This window comes from Crocodylus siamensis, chromosome 3 (genome assembly GCF_052110815.1).
Source record: "Crocodylus siamensis isolate JL-2025a chromosome 3, ASM5211081v1, whole genome shotgun sequence".
Taxonomy (NCBI): domain Eukaryota; kingdom Metazoa; phylum Chordata; order Crocodylia; family Crocodylidae; genus Crocodylus; species Crocodylus siamensis.
This window is the reverse complement of record NC_143397.1, coordinates 181162539-181182674: the sequence shown is the minus strand read 5'-3', so window position 1 is coordinate 181182674 and position 20136 is coordinate 181162539. Positions and strand designations below refer to the sequence as shown.

Here is a 20136-nt window from a genome sequence, read left to right as displayed (position 1 = left end):
TCCATGCTGCCAGGCTGTGCTCCTTGCTGCCTACAGGCTGTGCTGGAGCTGTGCACATGCACAGGTATTTATCAGCCATATTGTCGGCCACATCAGGCAGATTTCTGATGCAGTCAATTTTCTTTATATCTGTGCCGATCCAATATCAGACAGATGCATCTGTGCACCTCTAATAAAAAATGGTAGAGGTTTTAATTATCTAAGAGGGACAGGGTCTCAACAACAAGATGTTCAAAACACAAAAAAGGAAAAAATATTTTTTGGAAAAAGATATCACAAGTTATGAGTACATCATTTTCACTGAAGCTTTCCACAGCAGAAGAGGAAACTTTAGAGTCAATAATAACAAGTATGAAAAGTGGTTAACTCTGGGATCTAATTATTTTCCAGCTGAATTTTATAAGGTACTTAAGAAACTATTAGTAGGTCTCTTGAGGGTACTTTTAATGCAATTCTATTAGGGAAAAACTTAATTTTGCATAGAGGCAAAAAATCTATGAAAGAGCTAATGCTGTTCTTTGTAAAGTTGAAAAAGATTTTGTCTTTTGCAGCTCTTGTAAGCTCAAATCCCTGTTGAAACATGTTGTAAAGATTCTTAGCAAAAATACTAGCCATTTACTAGTAGTCAGTGAGCTCAGTTTGTTTAAACTCAGATCAAATTGGATACATTAAGGGCAGAGAAATGTCAGATAATATTTCTAAAGGTCTTGGAATCACTCATGGTGCCAGATCAGCAATATACTATTGTTATTGTCTGACTAAGGGCCCCTGTTAACATGTTGCACTTCTTGCTGCACAGATGTTGATGTTAGTGCCAGCTTGAGTTTGGAGCAGACATACCTTAAGGCTAAAAACCTTCCTTGACTGTCCCCCACCTCCACAGCTATCAATTGCCACTAGAGGGCTGGTGAGCAGGGGCCTGGCTAAGAGCTACAGCTGTAATTTACCACTATGGGGCTGGTGAGCCAGTACAGGCTATCTCTGCTCTAGGTGTAGGTGTGTGAGAGGTGGGTTGGGAGAGGGGAGCAGAAATGTGAAGCTGGGAGGCAGAGAGTTAATGGGATGGGGTTGGAAAGTGAAGAGGAATTGGAATGGAGGATGGATGGTGAAATGAAAAAGTCAGACACTGAAGGATAAAAAAAAGTTACAAATAATTAAAAAGAAATAAAGTAGTAAATTAAAGAAGGTCTCATGTTTTAATAAAATGGAATTTGAGAATGGAGTGCAGGGGGTGATAGTTGTACTTCCAAGGGTGGCTGCAAGGTGGGAATGGCAAGGCAAGGCACTTTTGGGGGCACTATTGCCCCCGTCCTGAGAAGGAAGGACCCAGTCTGGCACCTTACCTAGTTTCACCTCTCAACTCCCTAAACCCCACTCCAGGTATCCATGCCCTGTTACCTAGCTACCTGGCACCTGTTTTTCAGGCTGTTTGCATGGGGTTGCACCCCTGAAGGCAGGAAGGTCACAGCTCTAGGGGAAGGAAGGGGAGTTGGCTTCGTGCCAGAACTGCCCCCTGGGCTGTAGTCTTCAGAATGTGGAGTTTGTCTACACAGAACAGGAGGGTGGTGGATGGAACACTGCACCCTGGGATGCTGGAGGACCACAGGTTGGGGAGTGGCCACACATTAATGGAACCACGAGCTGGGTAACAGGACAGGTTTACCTCTGATCCATGTAGTGGCATGACTTTAAGCCACCTAAAGTGTGCTTAAACCTAATTTCAGACATGAATGTATGGACAATCAAAGGGTTAAGAGGTCCAAGAGCCACCTAAAATTAATGTTTAACAGAGCCCCAAGAGAAAAGTGGAAAAGCCTGCTTTACAGTTGTGTCCCATATGAACCGGTTTGTTTACTGTTTCCTTTACTCTGCATGGTCCACAGAACATTTTGCATGATGGGGGGGATAATGGATTCATCACAAAAATAAAACTTGTAAGAACACTTTAGAAAATAGTTTTATGCGCCACAGATGCAATATAATTTTAGCTAACCTGAGGATTTTTCTGAAATCCTTACCTAAAGAAATATGCAATATCTGGCTTTAAAATAAATTTTGTTGGATCTGAAACACTCATTGTACATTTATTAAACTTGAGACATTATCCCTCTCAAACTTTTATATAAAATTGGCAACAAATTCTGTACAATATTTGAGAAACTTGTTCTCTGATAACCTGAAGAGCTGCATGATAGATGTCAAACACTACTTCAGCAAAGGGGAAAACAGATTTGCAATGCTAGAAAATGCATGCAATTTCCTGGTGTGGAGGAATAATTATGGTCCAAATGAACATTCTAAAACAAGGATACATTTCCTTTTCAAAATCTTATCATCACCTTAAATAAAATACTGTCAGGAATAAAGAGAATATTTTTAGGAATTATATGAAAAAAGGAAACTTGGAACAAGTGTAAATACTTTATAGAAACCCATTGGATGGGTGAACAAGCTGTTCTGAATACTATATTTTCTACAATACAACATGCACCTTTCCTTCCAAAATCAGTGCCCCAAAATTGGGGTGTATTTAGTAATCAGGGCAGTAGATCTTTCTGCCCAGGATAGAAGCACCATGTTTTGATTCCAGCTCCACCATACACCAACTGTTGTATTAGTATTTAGGCAGTATTTTCCTCCAGAGATATTAACAATCATTTCTCCTTTGGTCTTGATGCTCCACTGTTCGAATTAGCCTTTTTAGAGTCATTTTGCTGTCTGCTGCTCTTGGTCTGTTTCCTCCTATTTCACAGCCTTCAAAACTCTTCAGTTTTTTTCACCCATGGAGACCATGTATATAGCAGCAGTTAATCAGGAAAGGGAGGGTGACTCCACTGAAGATTAGGCTCTGGCCCTGCTTTTTGCATCCATAACTTTGGAAAAAGTCTTTTCTCCTCCATTCTGCTTTTCAAAAAATATATATATATTCCAAGGCATGTTCTATGTGAGAATATGGTACAGTGTACTCCACTTAGCTGCAAATTGGGTAAGTGCATAATTCCTTTAGCTTCATAATGCTTGGTTGCCAAATTTCTTACATTATGACAAACACTGGTTATCTGCATCTGCAAACTGCTCCAGAGGAGTGGTATGAGCTGGAAAGCAAACTTTGTTTCTAGAACAATATAAGGAAGTGTCTTTGACCTATTATTTAAGTGGCAGCTGCATCAGTCAAGTTAAAAATACATAGAAGCTGACTAGAGATCATTGTTGGAGATGTAATTAGTATGTGAGAATTAAGGATGATATTAAGAATTGTTGGATTTTTTTTTTTTTTTTTATCAAATAACAGGTAAGGCTTCTGGTCCTTCTCTTCTGCTAGTAGCTGCTGGGTTAGTGATAACCTCTTATCAGAAAAATGGAAAAATACCTCCAAATCAGAAAAATGGTTCCAGAAATATGGGTGGTAGTTGTTTTTGGAAATATTAATCCATCTATAGGTACTCGGCAAAATAGACAAGGGCAAACTTAGATATTTGGTTCCTATTTAATCAATTCTCCAACAAAGTGCATTTGTCTACAACCGTGCCCCCCTCCCAAAACCCCAGCACAGCTATCCAATCCTTTTGAATACTGACATTTGATAGACATACCAGGATTGATAAATATAAGTGGAGACTGTAATTTCACTTGGTTTAATAAAAATCCACTGGAAACACACATTCCATATTTGCTTGCATGTCTGTATAAAGAGGCTTGCTGTCTAGAAGGCTAACCCTCTGCTAAACAGTTTTGGTGAGTATATTACTACAAATTGTTTCTTAATAAAGTCTCCATTAATGACTAGAACAGGCTATTCAGAACTCCTGGGACACCTATACATGTGACAGACTTTTGTTCCAATGCATGGTGACTAGCATGTGTTGGAGCAGACTTGATTAATTGAATCTGCTGCAATTCTGCTGAAGCATGCTAATTAGCATGCTCCAGCAGCCTCCACATCATGTGTATTCAACATCCCCACATTTCAAAGTGGTGGCAGGGTGCTTTAACTAAAGCTTGTCTGACAAGCTTTAGTTAAAGTGCCCCAGCTGCCATTTTGAAATGCAGGGCACTGAATACATGTGACACTACGGGTGCTTTAATTAGAGCAGCTGTCAGAGCTTCTCTAATTAAAGTGTCCCCCCTCCACCGAAAAGGAGGTGTATAGATGATCCTGGATTCTACTCCCAGCTGTCCCACTGCCTCCGGGTAATATACAATGGGAAAATGTGTAAGCCTGTTTCTGCATTGGTGTAGCTCCACTGTTATTACTAGTGATAGAAGCTATACTGTAGACAAGACAGAGGTTTTTATCACTATGTTTGGATGGTTCAGAAAATAGAGATGGGGATAAGTTTCTATAACACTAAACTATTAATTTTAAATGTAGTCCAGTTATCACCATCTGTTGTCTGGTTGATAGCTGTGACATGTGGCAAACTCCTGGGCCCAGTCACAGTACTGGCCCACCTGCCTGTCTTCGGGCATGTTGCCTGCCTTACTCACCTGCCATGCCTTGTTGTAAATTAAAGATGTTAATTAGGTGAGAGGCTGCCATTTGAGTGCCAAGGGCGATATCATCTCTGAGCTGGCCTATGCTCTGGCCTGAGGCCAGGCAAACTCAGGACATAGTTAGACCTCTTTCATGCTGCCTTCTCAAGGGCCTCACTCATACAGCCTCCTCTCACTGGGGCCTCTATCAATCTACCTGCTGTCACCAGGCCTCTCATACTCATGCCCTTTTTGGGGCCTCATTCACCCTGCCCTGCTCCCTTGAGGGACCACATGGGTCATCAGGCTTATCCCGTCTCCTTGGCCAGCCCTGGCATAGCCTTTTGAGCCTCTCCCACAAACCTTATCTACACAGTGCCTGGGCAGTTAGTCAGCCCAGGGTTTGACTTCACCTGTAGCCCCACACCAGGTAACTCATCCCTAATTGGGGCCAATTACCTGCCCCATTTTACTTATCTTACACCCCAATGGGCTCAGGTGCCCTCTGCACAGGGATGCCTGGCCCCACTACTCCCTAAGGTATTGCCCCTTTTTGGCCTGGCTGCACTTCATTACGGGATCTTGCACCCCTGAGGTCTCAGGTGCCCCACATGGGCATGTCTGGCTCTACCTCCCTCTGATGTTAGTAACCCACCAGCAGGCAGGGGCTGGGGTTTTCAGGTGCCCCTCCTCATGTTTCACTAGGGACGTAACTGGCCTGGCATTTCTTAGGGACTCCCTTGCCACGGAGTCCCACCAGGCCACCCTTGCCCAGCAGGGTGCAGTTTCAGGTCATGTCCAGGACCAGGAGGCTCCAGCCATCCCCACAGCTCCTACCCTTACTTCCAAGATGTTTCTTGGACAGCAGGGTAGTGTTGCTCCCTTGGCTGCTGGTAACAGACTGTCACCTCAGCCCTAAGAAGCAGGATCTTAAAATGGTTGCCTCATCAAGGCTGGCTTGCACCTGTCTGCTGCCTGCTCTCCTCCTTAAAGTGGCAAGCACCAAGGTGCTCTGCCACCCACCTTCCCTGCACATTCACAGACATTTTGTTATGTGCTATCTTTTGACTATTTTCATGAACCTTATTATGACTTACGAATTTTAAAAAGGCTTACTGTATTTACCTGAATCTAAGACAACTTTGAATTTAAGAGGACCCCTCCCAATAATTACGTCCTACAAATGGAATATTATAATTTGCTGTAATGTTCCAGGTATAGAATCTAATTATTGGAGGGTCATTTTAAATTTGTTCCCCCTATCCCAGAGCTGTGGTGGGGAAAAGAGCGGTGGAGGGTGAGGGGCCAGACCCCTGCCCCTTGCCATTGGCATCCCCTTTCCTTTGTCTCCCCTAGGCCTGCCCCTGCCACCTGCTCCCCTACTGCCTGCCCCTTGGACCCCCAATGCCTATGCCTGCCTTCTGCCTCCTGTCTTCCCCCTGCCCCAGTGCCTATCTCTCCACAGCCCTTGCCAGAAAGCAAGTGGTGGGGGCAAGTGGGAATGTACAGCTCCTTGCAGCTCTCCCCTGAGCTGCACACATGGGTCTCCCCTGCACTCCCCCAACTATGTAGTCTCCCCTGACCCACACCCTCTCACCCACCATACAAGAAACCCTGGGGCAGATGGCAGCTCAGTTCTAGCTTTGGCCCAGGGCTGAAGGGGGAGCTGAGCTGTCGCCTCCCCTGGGCTGATATTCAAATCTAACATGAAGCTTTTTTCCCTCTTGGTGCAGGGTGTGTGTATGTGGGGGGGGAGGGGGTTGGAGTAAATACAGTGATTTGAAACAGAGATGACCTTGAGATTGGGTGAAGTTGTTTTTGATTTTTACAAATCAGCTTCACAGTGGGTTCTTTTACAAGTAATAATCTGAGGGAAATAGCATTAAAAAAATAAATCTGCAGGTTACCAAACAAATAAGAAGTGATGCTATCTCTTGTTTTTATTAGTTTTACAGAGCGGTTTCTCTTTGTTATATTGGCTGTAAAATTTTCAGGCTCTGATTCTGCAATTATGGTTGCACTGAAGTCAGTGGGTCTCAAGACAACTGCAGGAGACTATCTGCAGTCCTAATGTGGTTAAATTAAAACATTTTGATAACATTATTTTTTTAGTTGGGACTAAGTAATAATGAGACCAAGTGGAGGAAATTCTGGCTTCAATGAACTCAGAGGGATTTTTGTTATTAAGTTCATTCTTATTCTTAAGGCTGTGGATACCTTTGAGCCGACCTATTTAATATTAGGCAGCGAGATCTTTGGGGGAAAGGGACCATGTTTTCCTAATTTAACAAAACTTGGCGCTGATCCTGATTGGAACATCTGAGCCTGAACATAATGCAAATATTAGTATATACTAGTCCTTCTGCTATCAATATCTTCTCTAGCGGTTGCCTAAATACTGTATTTGTTTCCCCGTCACCTATAGACAGATTCTAAAGCACTAAGGAACATTCTTAGTTGAATCACAGTGGCATAATCTCCCCATAATCTCTTATAATGAGATAAAGGTTTCATTATGCTCTCATTCTGATTCAAATATTGTTAATCTGTTCTCTGGGCAGTTAATTAAAAAACTACCTTTTCCAGCTCATAAGGATGTAGAATTTCTGTTTTACTTAAGGGAAAACATTAAAAGAAAGTAATGGTTCTGAGACCAAAGATTTAAAAATAAATAAATAACACATTGCTTAGAACATAAATTGCTGTTTCAGTATTGAGGTCTAGTTGCATTATTTTCTCACGTACCATCAATAAAATCAGCTTTAAATAAAGCTTTAGAAAACAAGTCAAATGTCTCTGGCAGAGGAAGCTTCTCCTGCATCTGTGTGCCAGCCTGCCTGACATTTCTGATGACTTTCATATGTGATTTAACATGCAGTGACTTTTATACTTGATTCGGCACTGATGAAGCTTCCTCCAATACAGTGATTCTGTTTAGGGCACCACACTTTAAGAAAGACATAGACAAATTGGAAGAGTCCACAGAAGAGCAACAAAAATTATTAGAGGTCTAGAAAACCTGACATGAGAAAAGCTGGAAGAGTTGGGATTTAGTTTGGAGACTAAACTGTGTATTAGCAGACACCAAATCCAAAAGAGTTGCTATGATGCTAACATTCAGTTGTTCACAGGGGACAAGAGGAATAATGACTTTAAATTGCAACAAGGGAGATATAGGTTAGGTATTAGGTTGAATCATTTCTGATTCAGTTAGTCTATAAGATGTAATTCTACTTTGCTTTCTGCCCAACTGTAAAGGCAGTTAAATGTTGGAACAGATTACCTGGAGAGGTTGTGGACTCCCCTCATTTGAAGCGTTTAACTATAAACTATATATACAAACTTTGCTTGGATTGGTTTAGGCAGGGATGAGCCATTTGCAAGTGTATATGTGGGGAATGGGATGGTGGTGCGGGGAGGACGCGAGGGTGACAGAAGCAGAGGCCAGAAGAGTTAAAATACTCTACTACTAACCTACTAATAGTAACATACAAGGTCCCTCCAGCCTTTTTATTGCTCTGATGATATGATTACTAAACATTAAAATGCTTTCTTGTCTCTGCTGCATATGGAAGAAAACTATGCCCATTTGTAGCAGGGCACTAAGATATGCCTGCTCCTTAAGGCTGAAGAAGCATGGCCAGGGAGCTCAGCAGGCTAAGTAGAGCTCCCCAGCTGCAGGCTGCTGGGGTAACAGCCTAAGGGAAAAATGGGCCACACCTGCTGACCTCAGCTGGCTGGCAGGAGGCAGAGTTCTGGGTTATATAAGCCCAGGCTGTACCTAGCAGATGCACACCCTCTCTCTGGCAACTGTTTATCCCAGAGGATTGGGATGAGGCTAGAAGGGGAGGTTTGGAGGCCTCCATTAGTGTCTGGAGAGAGACGGCATATGATTTGGTAGAGCCCAGTGTCAAGTGTAGCGAGCCCAGAGCACCAGAGGGGTGCAGCTAAGGGGGTGCAGAACTAGGTGCCCAGGAGAGAGGCACTGAGCCAGGCATCCGAGAGAGTGGCCCAGAAAGCTAGACACCAGAGAACCCGGTCTCTGTGTTGCAGGGAGACGGGAGCCAGAGGGTTCAACGCCAGGGGCGTATAGAGATGACAATGGTAGTACATGGGTAACACCTGCGAGACATAGGAAACATGTAGGGGAGGTCAGAGCATGTATGTACCACCCAGTATAGATGAGCGCACAAAGGGTAGCCTCCCACCTAATAAACAACTGAATTATTTAGTAACAGCATGTGGCAGACAAGATAGGCGGTCAGACTGTTCAAGACAGGTGGGCAGGCGGACATGGAGGGTGGCCTCAGCATGGTCCACTGTCACACCGTTCATTATTTTGGTATAATCGTGGAAGTACAAAACACCAGGGCAACTATAGAAATGTGCATCAGAATTGGGTAAAACTATTTTTCTCCTTTTAACGCCTTTGAGCTGGCAAACATACATGTGAGTAGTGTCACTGAAGGCTACTGTACTTCTTGTATGCTTGAAGCATGTTTCTCAGGCTTGCAAAGTTGGACTTAAAATCTTTAAAAAATCAGCTTTGATGAGCTCTTCCCTCTGTCGAATGCCCAGCAGCGAGTCCAGCATGTCTGAGTTAATCCAGGATCTGTCACAGCCTTCTTGTGTGACTTTAAGGACTCTTGTGCTTCAGTTTTCTCATCTGCAAATAGAGAATAATTTTAATTTACTTCATAAGGAAGTTGTGAAGCTAATTTAATTATGTTGTTGGTAAAGAGTTAGGTTTGTGACAAAGGTACTGTGGATGAGCAAAGATTTATTATAAAAGTACACAATGGTCCATTTGAACTTTGCTCAGTAGACTGAAGTAATTATTGATTAGCAGCTCCTGGCAAGGGGAGAAATTGGGCTGATGACCTCAGAGAAGTAAACTACAGGAAGGTTTATGTGAAGGTGTTCATGTTATTATTAATGTTATTGTAAATCTTGATCCTTTAATAAAGTGGTGACCTTGATGTTGACAACTAGTATGCCATGGAGCAATATATAGTATGGCACTGACCTTGTAAATCTTGTGTCGTTTTTGCCGCTGACAGAGACAACATGTAAAAAAAACCTCAGGCAGCAGAAGTTTATGAAGAACATTTATTTGAAGGAAAGCATTTTAAATCAGACTCTTTCAATGAAATGAAATCAATGGTCCTGTCCACTTTTTATTCCTCATAATAAAACATATTTGTGAAATGAAATCTTTTAGGATTACACACAAGTTGGCAGAGTTTATACTAGGATGGTCATTTCCCTCTTACTGGGGGCACATTTTGAAATAACTTGGCACTTCTATTGTTCTGGTTAATCAGGTCACAGTGGTGACCCTCCAGTAATACCATGGCTTTGGCTAAGTGGGAGATGTCTAGAATCCTTTAGGAGCCATTAGATTTGGATGTCATAGGAGAATATACAGTAACTGGAGGACACTGCATGTGAGGTGAGTGATGTGGTGGCAGTGCAATTAAGGTGTGGCTCTAGCACTGAGTGATAGGTATTCAAATCTTGCTACCTGCATGCTGAAGGTGGTTGCTGGCTGATCCAATTGCAAAGGGGCACCTAGTCATTCAGGCTGGGGAGTCAAAGATGGGTGAATGTGAAGCTGACATTGTCTATTCAGGAATGCCTGCCATGAAGGGGTAAACAGAAATCCACATTCTGGATGGAGAACAGGCAGCTCCTGGCCTTGCGTTCTCTGTGCACTCAAAGTCTCAAAAAAATTAATTTGGCTGTGCAAGGACTATGAAAGTGGCCTTTGGTTATAAATTGATCCTTGGTTATTTTTGTTCTTATGAGATGAAAGCTGAGAGTTGTGAAGTTATACCTTGAATTTCCCATATTTGATACAAAGCCATCATCACTTTGACCAAGAAGAAATGGCCATCTTTCTATTCAGATCTTTTAGAGAGATGCCTCTTAATGGCAATAAGGTGGAAAGCATTTCTGAGTCACAAGACATTGCATCTCCCTGAGCATCCCTGGCTCCTTTCAGAGTTTGTGGAGCAGAATCCAGCCCCTGACAGTGACCAAGTATGCAGCAGTACTATTAATAAATCCCTTGCAAATGGAATGAGTATATCTTAAGTATGCAAACAGATTTACTATAAGCTGTTTTAATCATCACATATGTTTCTATTTACAAATGCACCCTTTAATTTTTTAATGTATGTACAGTCAACAAGTACAGAATTGAAAATGACTATTAAATATTACATATAAAATATTAGTCTTCCTATAAAAATTAGATAAGATGCATTACAGTACATGATAAAAAGAATACAGTTAAGAAACACTGTCAACCTCTTTAAAAGCTGTTGTTATATTTTTTATTCTTTTTTACCTCTCTCCAAGATGTCTTTTTACTTACTGATTTAGCTAAATATCATCTTGATCTTTAAAATGCTACCAGTGTAATGCATAATTTTGTGGGCATTTTGATTAAAGTCAGTCGGTTTATTCATGAGGATATCCACTGCACTTTGTTTGACCTGTTTGCAAGATTCAGCCCTGTGTTTGTTTGCAATCAGTTGAGTGCTGTGGAATCCCAAAATGGCTCCTGCTTGTTTGCTGTCTGTTCCCAGAGTTGCAACATCATCAACAATAACCGGGAGACTGACCTACTCTTGGAATGTGCAGTCACAAGGTGCTGTGAGCTTCAGTCATTGTTCCTTCTTTGTTTAAAGATAAAACATTTGTTAATGAGAAGAACTCAGGCAACCAATGATCATTACATTTTAGCTGTTTAAAACCAGCACCGTTTTCTTTTCTTTTATGTTTCTGGACAATGGAATTAGAATTTAATGTAAAAAACAAAACAGTGTTATATTTAAGGAAATCAAAATTAAGCCTAACCAGGTTGAAAATGCTTCTTTAAATTGTAAAATGTAAATTTGAATTTACAGAGTAATCAACTCATTTTCAGTAGAATTATGTGCTGTTTGGGTGATTTGCCTGTACATATTCTATAAGTGACCGGTCTAAAACTCTTTCAGTAAGAACTTCTTCTACTATGTTTATGTCCTGAAATAAGAAAAAAAAGTGATATAGTCAGACATGCAGATAAAAAACCATTATAATTTTAAAAAGAAAAGTCTATTCTTGAGTGCTTAGGCCTTCATCCAACAAAACACTGATTTCAATTAGGTTATGTGCTTGGTTAAAGTTAGGCATGTACTAAAATACTTGGCTAGATCAGGTCCTAATTTTCTACTCTTCAGTTGTAATCACTCACAATTTAAAGTGGGGAAAAGCCTTCACTGTAAAACTAATTAGAAGCAGGTAGGGTGCCAAATACAGACAAGCAAGAACAATACATTGATTATGCAAGAGTCAAGCAATGTTCATGTTATGACAGGTCCTGATTTGAGTGATGCATGTAATAGTATAGCATATAGAAATAACAAAAATCATTTGGGGAAAAATTCTATTTCACCTACTGAATGACCACAGTACAGCTTGAGATTGAGTTGCTTGACTGAGTTGTATGAGTAATTCTGTTACTCTCTCATGCCTGTTAAGGGAATAGAGACACACATGTGCATTGCAGGAGGGATTTCCTATTCTCCGCTATCCCTATAAGGGGGACACTTAGGCACTCACTATAAGGGGGACACTTAGGCACTCAGCGAGAGTAACAGAAACACTCCTACACAACAGCTGGGTAGCTCAAAGTTAGTCTCAAACTGCACGTTAGTTGTTTACTGAGTGAAAAAGAATTCTGCCAGTGGTGTCTTGACACTATACTGAAAATAAAATAAAAAGACATGAACCATCAATAAAATACAATCCTCCAAAGTGAATTTCTGTTATATGCATGTAGTATGGCTTAGAATTTTATTGGTGTTCATGTGTTTGTTTGTTTTTTCCCTCATTTCTGGCATCACTTTGTCAGTGGTCTGGCCCAGTGGTTTCCAACCTTTTTTATATATTGCAGACCAGAGAACTCACTCAAAGAATGTCAGTGCAATGGGTATAGAAACAATCTAATTTACGTATTTAAATTTAATTTTTATGGCAGGGGGTTGCAAGGAACAGAGGCAGTGCTCCTCTGTTATTCAGAACTGCACTGCCCCTTTTCACAGACGCACGCTTTTTTAAAAAAATCCATTGAAGTTTGCTTGATCATCTCTTAGTCTTTGTGTTTGATACAGAAGTGACTAGCCACAGTTACCACAGTCCAATTTCAAAAGCTTAAGACACAAGCATTGGCCAAGTGAGGCCAGCCAATCAGCATGGCATGGGTATGGCCTGGGCATAGAACTGGTTGTTAGCAATGGTTAAAACTTATGCTACAACTTGGCAGCCAACCCCTTGCCACGCGCTGGTGGTTGGGAACCTCTGGTCTAGCCCTCACTGTAGAAAATAATGGATTAATGTCTTTTCTTGGGATGGCATCCAGTTGGATGGTAGTCAAGGAGATGCATGAAAAGTGAAAAAAGTTTATGAAATGTTTTAATACGTGTTAAAGCTTGTGATGTGGAGATAAGGTGTGAGAGGCATTTGAGATTTTCACCCACTGAAGCTAATGGGAGTTGAAGATAAACAACACTTTGCTAGATCCAACTCTAATTGAGGTGACTGTATCACAGGAATTCTTTCAACTTTTCCAATTGTTCTTGTAGAATCAAATTGGGATGTTTAATTGGCTCTTGGAATAATGAAACTCTTCACATATAATGTAGAACTTTTCATGTGAGGATCTCTAAGCACTTTACATAAGCACATGAGTACATGAGCAAATATTACTATCCTTGTTTCATAGATAAGGCTACTGAAGAAGAGAGCAGTCAAGAACTTGCCCAAGTCATGCCAGGGGACAGCAGTGGAAATGGGTTATACAATCCATGTGTCCTGACTCCCAGTCGGGTGCTCCTAGCAGTAGCTTTTGCTGCCTCCACTAAGTCTGTTGTGTTTTTGTAGTCTAATAACATGCCCCAGGCATGACATAACGGCAATCTAATCCCTACCTTCACATGACTTACTCATTGAAAGAGAGATGGAGGAAAATACAGATATGTTAGTATCATAACTTGTAAAAATGATTATATCATTTACTCACAATGTAGTCTTCATAATAGAATGTGTGTCTGAGTTGAAGATGCCTTATAAAATTCCTGCTGAAATATCCTGGATCTCTACCAGGTATTAAACGACAAATTGGACAGTACTATACATACGGAAAAAAAAGTCAATATTAAGTTGTCAGTACAGAGAACTCATAAAATAAAAAAATGTCAGTGTTAAAGGAACAGAAATGTAGAATATCTGATCAAAGGGCATTCCTTTAGTGACATGAATATATTTACTGGCAGGCACAATGCACTTTCAGTCCAGTAGCCTATTAGGTTAATCCCAGTTGTGTATTATCTGTTCCTCTGATAGACAATTCTTGGTCCATCTCCCCACAGCTTCTGCTTAACCCCTTCATTGTTACTGGCTGATCCAAGAATATACAGCGACAAGGCATTTGCTCAGCTTCCAGCACACGCTCTGTGATTTATTGTTCTACTAAAAAAAGTAGGGTTCTTACTGCCGTATGCCATAGTTTACTGTGTCTTTTAAAACACAAATGCCTGTGTTTTGTAAGGAGGTAGTTTTGTAGTGACAGGTCCTCTGTAATGGAGTTAACCGCTGTAACATTTACTTAAAACGATATAAAAAAGGTTAGTCTGCACTTAAAACAGATTTTGAATCCTGCTGGCCTCCTAACAAACTGAGAGCAGCTAAGATGGATCCTTTATGCTTTTATAGTTAACTTAGCAAGTGCTATCCTGGTATGAAAGAGGAGGTAGCAGAAGCTCATGTGAATACTTGAAGGAACAAGGTCTAATTTGCCAGGTCACACAATGCTTCCTAACGGACTTGGTTTCAGAATCAGGGGCCTTCCAACTGCAATAATTGACTGGAAGGGTAAGAGTGAATGCCACTAGCTTCTCCTGGGGAATCCTGTAGCAAGTGATGCAGTGGGAAGTGTTTAGTGGATACATCAATTAGAATGAACTTTATGGTTCCAGAAGAGGCAATTTCTTGACTTTTATGGGTTTCTCCCTATATGAATTTAAATTTGCTTTAAATATTGTTTAAACTGTGCAAATTGGAAAGGGACCATTTTAATACTGTGTTGCATGGTACATGTTATTTACTAGTGTCCTTGAGATACCATTCTTTGTGTAACTGATGTTTGATCTACGGGCCATATTCTGCCCCATAACTGCACACTGCTAATATTGATTATATATATTTGTCCTATCATAAATAAGCACGTATATTCTGACAAGTGTAAGAGAGGTTTTTTGACAATTACTGGGCTTGAATGAAACAATGCTGAGCCGAAATTAAAACCAGGCAACCAAAATTCAGCAAAATATTGCCTGCTGAGCTAGTACTTCTCACAAAATGTGAATACTGCCCTCAGTTCTAACTTATCTTCCTTCTAATTTGTTTGGTCAATACTACATATACAAGCCTATCAAACTATTAACATCAGTCTGACAGCAGTTAAACAGAGTAAGAACTACCATGCAGCAATAAAGTGTGACTTCTTATTTCTTACTGAAAAATGGTGCTGGTTGCTTCATACATCAGTCACTCAGTTCATAAACTCAGGCACTAAGAGTCATCTTATGTGCTTAGGACCTTGTCCTGAGCAAATGACTCTGAAGTTAATGGGAGTTGTGCACAGTACTTGTCAAGATCAGGTCTACATATAGACTGTAATCCTGTGCAGTCTGATATCTACAGTTATACCCTGAAGATTAGGGCTACTGTATACAAATTTCATTTATGCAGTTGTATTTTCTTAGATATGCATATAGTCCTCTCTAGCCCTTATGGATCATTATAGTAGTTTTCAAACTATAATATATGTATCTCTTGTGCAACAGAAATAGGCAATTAGAATATACATAGGTTGCTGTACATAAAATGAGGGCCTTGGACTTGAAGAGTATACTAAGGAAAAGTATATAGAGAATTAGAAAGTGGGAGAACCACTGGGTCTAGTAACATAATTTTGAAAATGTACATGGTTAGTCCTTACGTCCTTTGGAACCATGAGGGCATACTGGATTGTCTGGCCTTAGCTTTTTAAAATCAGTTGTCTGGTGCTGGAAGAATTGCAACCAATAGACTGGTAGGAATGAAGCACAGCTACATGGAGGACAGGCCTCTTTTACCATTGTGTCATACTCATAAAAAACTAAATTTGTAATGAATTTATCTTATTGTCTTGTGTTTGCTTGCAGACATTAGTAATCAATGTAACATGCAAGTTCAATTAAGTATATATGTGTGCATATTACTAAGCTGTGTAAAATAGTTACCACTGCTCTTCTTTCTGATCTGTGGTAAGTCAGACAATGGTCCATTAAATCATCTTCATTCAGTTCACGCTGGCAAAATGGACAAGCATACCTGGGGAAAAATAGAAATGATATAGAATCACAGAAAATTAAGGTCAGAAGGGACCTCAGGTCATCTAGTCTCAACCCCCCTGTGCTCAAAGCAGGACTATCCCCAACTGGATCATCCCAGCTGAGGCTTTGTCTACCCAGGTCTTAAAAACCTCCAAAGATGGAGATTCCACAACTTCTGTGGGTAAACTGTTCCAGCGCTTCACTACCCTCTCAGTGAGAGTTTTTTCTAATATCTAACCTAAACTTCCTTTAGTGCAACTTGAGACGATTGCTCCTTGTTCTGTCATCTGCTGCCACTGAGAACAGTCTAGCTCCATCCTCTTTGTAACCACCCAGCTGAAGGCTGTTATTAAATTCCTGCTCAGTCTTCTCCTCTCCAGATTAAATAAAGTTTCCTCAGTCTGTCCTCATAAGTCATGTTCTCCAGCCCCCTAACCATTTCCGTTGCCCTTCGTTGAACTCTCTACAATTTGTCGAAATCTGTTCTGTAGTGAAGTGCCCAAAACTGGACACAGTACTCCAGATGTAGCTTTACCAGTGGCAAATAGAGAGGAATAATCATTTTCCCTCGATCTGCTGGCAACACTCCTACTAATGCAGCTCAGCATGCTGTTATCCTTTTTCACAATAAGAGCATGTGTTCAGCTTGTTGTCTGTTGTAATACCCAGGTCCTTTTCTGCAGGGTTGCTGCTTAGCCAGACAGTCTTCAGCCTGTACTAGTGTATGTCAGTGTTATATCCTAAGTGCAGGACTTTGTATTTGTCCTTATTGAAATTCAAGGGATTAGGGTTTTTTTTTGGTCCATTCCTCCAGTTTGTCTAGGTCTCTCTGAATCCTAGCCCTACCCTCCAGCATATCTAATACTCCACCCAGTTTGGTATCATCAGCAAACTTACTGAGGTTAAGTTCTAGGGGTGCACTGATGGAGAATTTTTGGGCCAATACCGATGGCTGATTTTTAAGGAGCCATATCGGCCGAGACTGATCCGATTCCAATATGCAGCTGGGTAGCTTGGGGACCAGCATTGGGCTGGTAAGCCTGGTGTGGGGGAAAAGGGGAGGGGAGGGAAGGGCCATGGTGTGGGGTGCAGATCTAGGACCCTGCGGTGAGGGAGGGAATGGGCATGGGGCAGGTGTTGCTTGGGTGGGGCATGGGACAGAGCCACAAGTGGCTTCTGTGGGGGGCAGGGAGGGAGTTCCTGCCCTGCACACACCCTGGGGGCGGGCACAGGGGGCGTATGCCCCCAAATCAGTGTGTGGGGTGGGGCGACTGCCACTGCAGGCTAGGGCCAGGCAGTGCCAGGGTCTTCCCGATGGGGGCTGGGCCAAGCTGCGCTTGAGGTGGACAGCGGTGGCGCTGGGAGAGGGTTATGGGGGGCGGGCTGCAACCCCTCTAGAATTTGCTGTAGCCCCCACCGTTCCCCCTCCCAGTGCTGCTGCCACATGCCCTGAGTGCAGCCTGACCCAGCCCCTCTGCTGGGAAGAGCTCAGCACAGCCCCCGGCCTCAGCCTGCAGCAGCAGCCACCTCATCTTGCACACAGATTCAGGGTACACGTCCTCCATGCCCTCCTGGGGTGTGCGCAGTGACAGGAGCTGCGCCCCACCATGGCCCCCAGATGAGTCACTCGCGGCTCCATCTCACGCCCACCCCAGCTGTGCAGCACCTACCCCATCCCCAGTCCCTCCCTCACTGCAGTCTGCTCCCCCCACCCTTCCCTTCCATCACACCAGACTTACCAGCCCAATGCTGCTCTCCAAGCCACTGGGCGCCCCGTCTGCATGCATGCTGCAGCTATGCACGTGCACAGGGCATTTATTGGCCACATCAGGCAAAAAATGCCAATTTTTGATGCTGTCAATTTTCCCTATATCAGTGCTGATCAAATATAGGACTGATATATGGGTGCATCTATAGTAAATTCCAGATTATTGATGAAGATATTGAACAAAACTGGCTCCAGAACCAACCCCTGGGGCATTCTACTTGATACTGGCTGCCATCTAGACATCAGGCCATTGATTACAATCCTCAAAGCCTGACAATCAGACAGTTTTTTTTAATCTACCTTACAGTCCATTCATCTTCCTTAGCTTTCTTGTGAGAACGTTGTGGAAGACCATATCAAAAGCTGTGCTGAAGTCAAGGTATATATCATGTCTTCTGCTCCCCCTACATCCACACAGCCAGTCATGTCATCAGAAAAGTCAATCAGGTTGGTCAGGCATGACTTGCCCTTGGTGAATCCATGCTGACAGTTCCTAATCTCCTTCTCCTCCAAGTAATTAGAAAGTAATTTCTTGACAACCTGCTCCATGATTTTTTTCAGGGTGAGATGAGGCTGTAGTTCCTGTAGTTCTTCCTTCTTCCCTTTCTTTATGGTGGGCACTATATTTGCCCTTTTCCAATCACCTGGGACTTCCCCTAATCACCACAAGTTTTCAAAGATAATGGCCAGCAGCTCTGCAATCGCACTGGTCAACTCCCTCAGCACCCTTGGGTGAATCGTCTGGTCCCATGGATTTCCATGTGTCCAGCTTTTTAAAATAGTTCCTAACCTGTTCTTTCGCTACTATTAGCTGCTTACCTCCCCGCTCCCAAACTGTGGTGCCAGGTACAGTAGACTGGTAGCTGACCTTGCCTGTGAAGACCAAGGTAAAAAAAGCTTTGAGTACTTCAGTCTTTTCTGCATCCTCTGTCACTAAGTTACCTCCCCCGTTTAATTAGAGACCCACACTTTCCTAAATTTTCCTCTTGCTGCTTACACACTTGTGGGAACCCTTCTGGTTACCCTTCACGTCCCTTACTACCTGCAACTCCAATTGCACTTGGCCTTTCCTGACTTCATCCCTGCATGCCTGAACAATACTCCTATACTCCTCACTAGTAGTTTTTCCAAGTTTCTTCTAAACTTCCTTTATGTGTTTTAGCTCATTGAAGAGTTCCCTGCTAAGCCAAGCTGGTCTTCTGCCATATTTGTTAGTCTTCCTATACATCGGGATGGTTCATTCAGATGGTTCATTCCTGTGCCCTCAGTCAGGCTTCTTTAAAGTACAGCCAGCTCTCCTGGACTCCTTCCCCCCTCAGACTAGCCTCCCAGGGGATCCTGCCCATGAGTTTCCTGAGTGAATTGAAGTCTGCTTTTCTGAAGTCCGGAGTCTTTACTTTGGTGCTCTACTTCCTTCCTTTCCTCAGGATCCTAAACTCAATCATCTCATGGTTGCTGCTGTATAAGTTGCCATCCAATTCTACATTCCCCACCAACTCTTCCCTGTTTGTCTTGGAATGACTCTTTTCAATTACAACATCTACACCAGTTATACTTGGACCATGGCTTTCATTCCACAAGTGACTTTTTAACTTACTAGTGTAGTTGTTTGTAGAAAATGTTATCAGAGATCACATTTTGTTTTGTTTTGTTTTTGTACTGTAGACATTAGTATGTCTTTCCTGAAGTCATGAATAATGCAACACATGTGCTATCTATCTCTATTAATGATGATATAAATTCATTCCCCAGGAGGGATGCAAACAGTTCCTGCATTATTACAGGTTAACCAACAACAATATAACACCACAATCCACCTTGGGGTGTTTGTATTAGTGTAGTTCTTTAGTTAACACTGCCTGTTCTCGTGGCTCCTGAGCCAGTCAGGACTCGGGTCCACAGCTATTAGCTGTCAATATAGTGAATATTGAAGGCAGTTGTATTTAGAATTTGGAGGGAAGACGCATACTACACAATTCTTCCAGCCTAGATCTACCTCTAAGTTGGGAGTGTGAGAAGGTGGGATTTCTGATGAGAGGTAATTGGTACTGTCACCAATTATTCTACTTCACAGTCAGGGCGGCTAGGATCTGGAACCAACTTCCAAGAGAAGTGGTGCTGGCTCCTACCCTGGGGGTCTTTAAGAGGAGGTTAGATGAACACCTTGCTGGGATCGTTTGACCCCAGTACTCTTTCCTGCCATGGCAGGGGGTCGGACTAAATGATCTGCTCAGGTCCCTTCCGACCCTAGAAACTATGAAACCAGGAGCACCCCAGTGAGGGGTGGGATTTTGGTTAGGGATAGGATTTTGTTTTGGTTAGGGATAGGATATTTTTCTCCTCTGCATTTGTAAGTGACGCACCTATATCAGCAAAAATTTAAAGTATAGACCAAACCTGATGATTATGTATAAATTCTGTTATTAGTCTTGTTTTCACGCTCAGATATTTCTGGAATAGAATTCTACT

The 20136-nt window shown here is 42.2% G+C and overlaps 1 protein-coding gene across 3 annotated transcripts in view; it reads right to left on the bottom strand.

Moving 5' to 3' along the window:
* Positions 1-2407: 2407 nt before the first annotated feature.
* RNF125 (ring finger protein 125) overlaps positions 2408-20136 on the bottom strand; it is a 32960-nt gene continuing 15231 nt past the window's right edge. Inside the window, exons 4-6 of one of the 3 annotated variants that reach the window (XM_090039889.1) lie at positions 15807-15897; positions 13544-13651; positions 2408-9139 (exon numbers count right to left, since the gene is read on the bottom strand). In XM_090039889.1, the coding sequence (XP_089896015.1) occupies positions 9110-9139; positions 13544-13651; positions 15807-15897 (229 nt within the window). In that variant the 3' untranslated portion in view covers positions 2408-9109. Of the gene's footprint in view, positions 9140-9181; positions 11506-13543; positions 13652-15806; positions 15898-20136 lie in introns of those variants that run through there. The other 2 variants (XM_090039890.1, XM_090039888.1) reach the window with 2 other exon arrangements.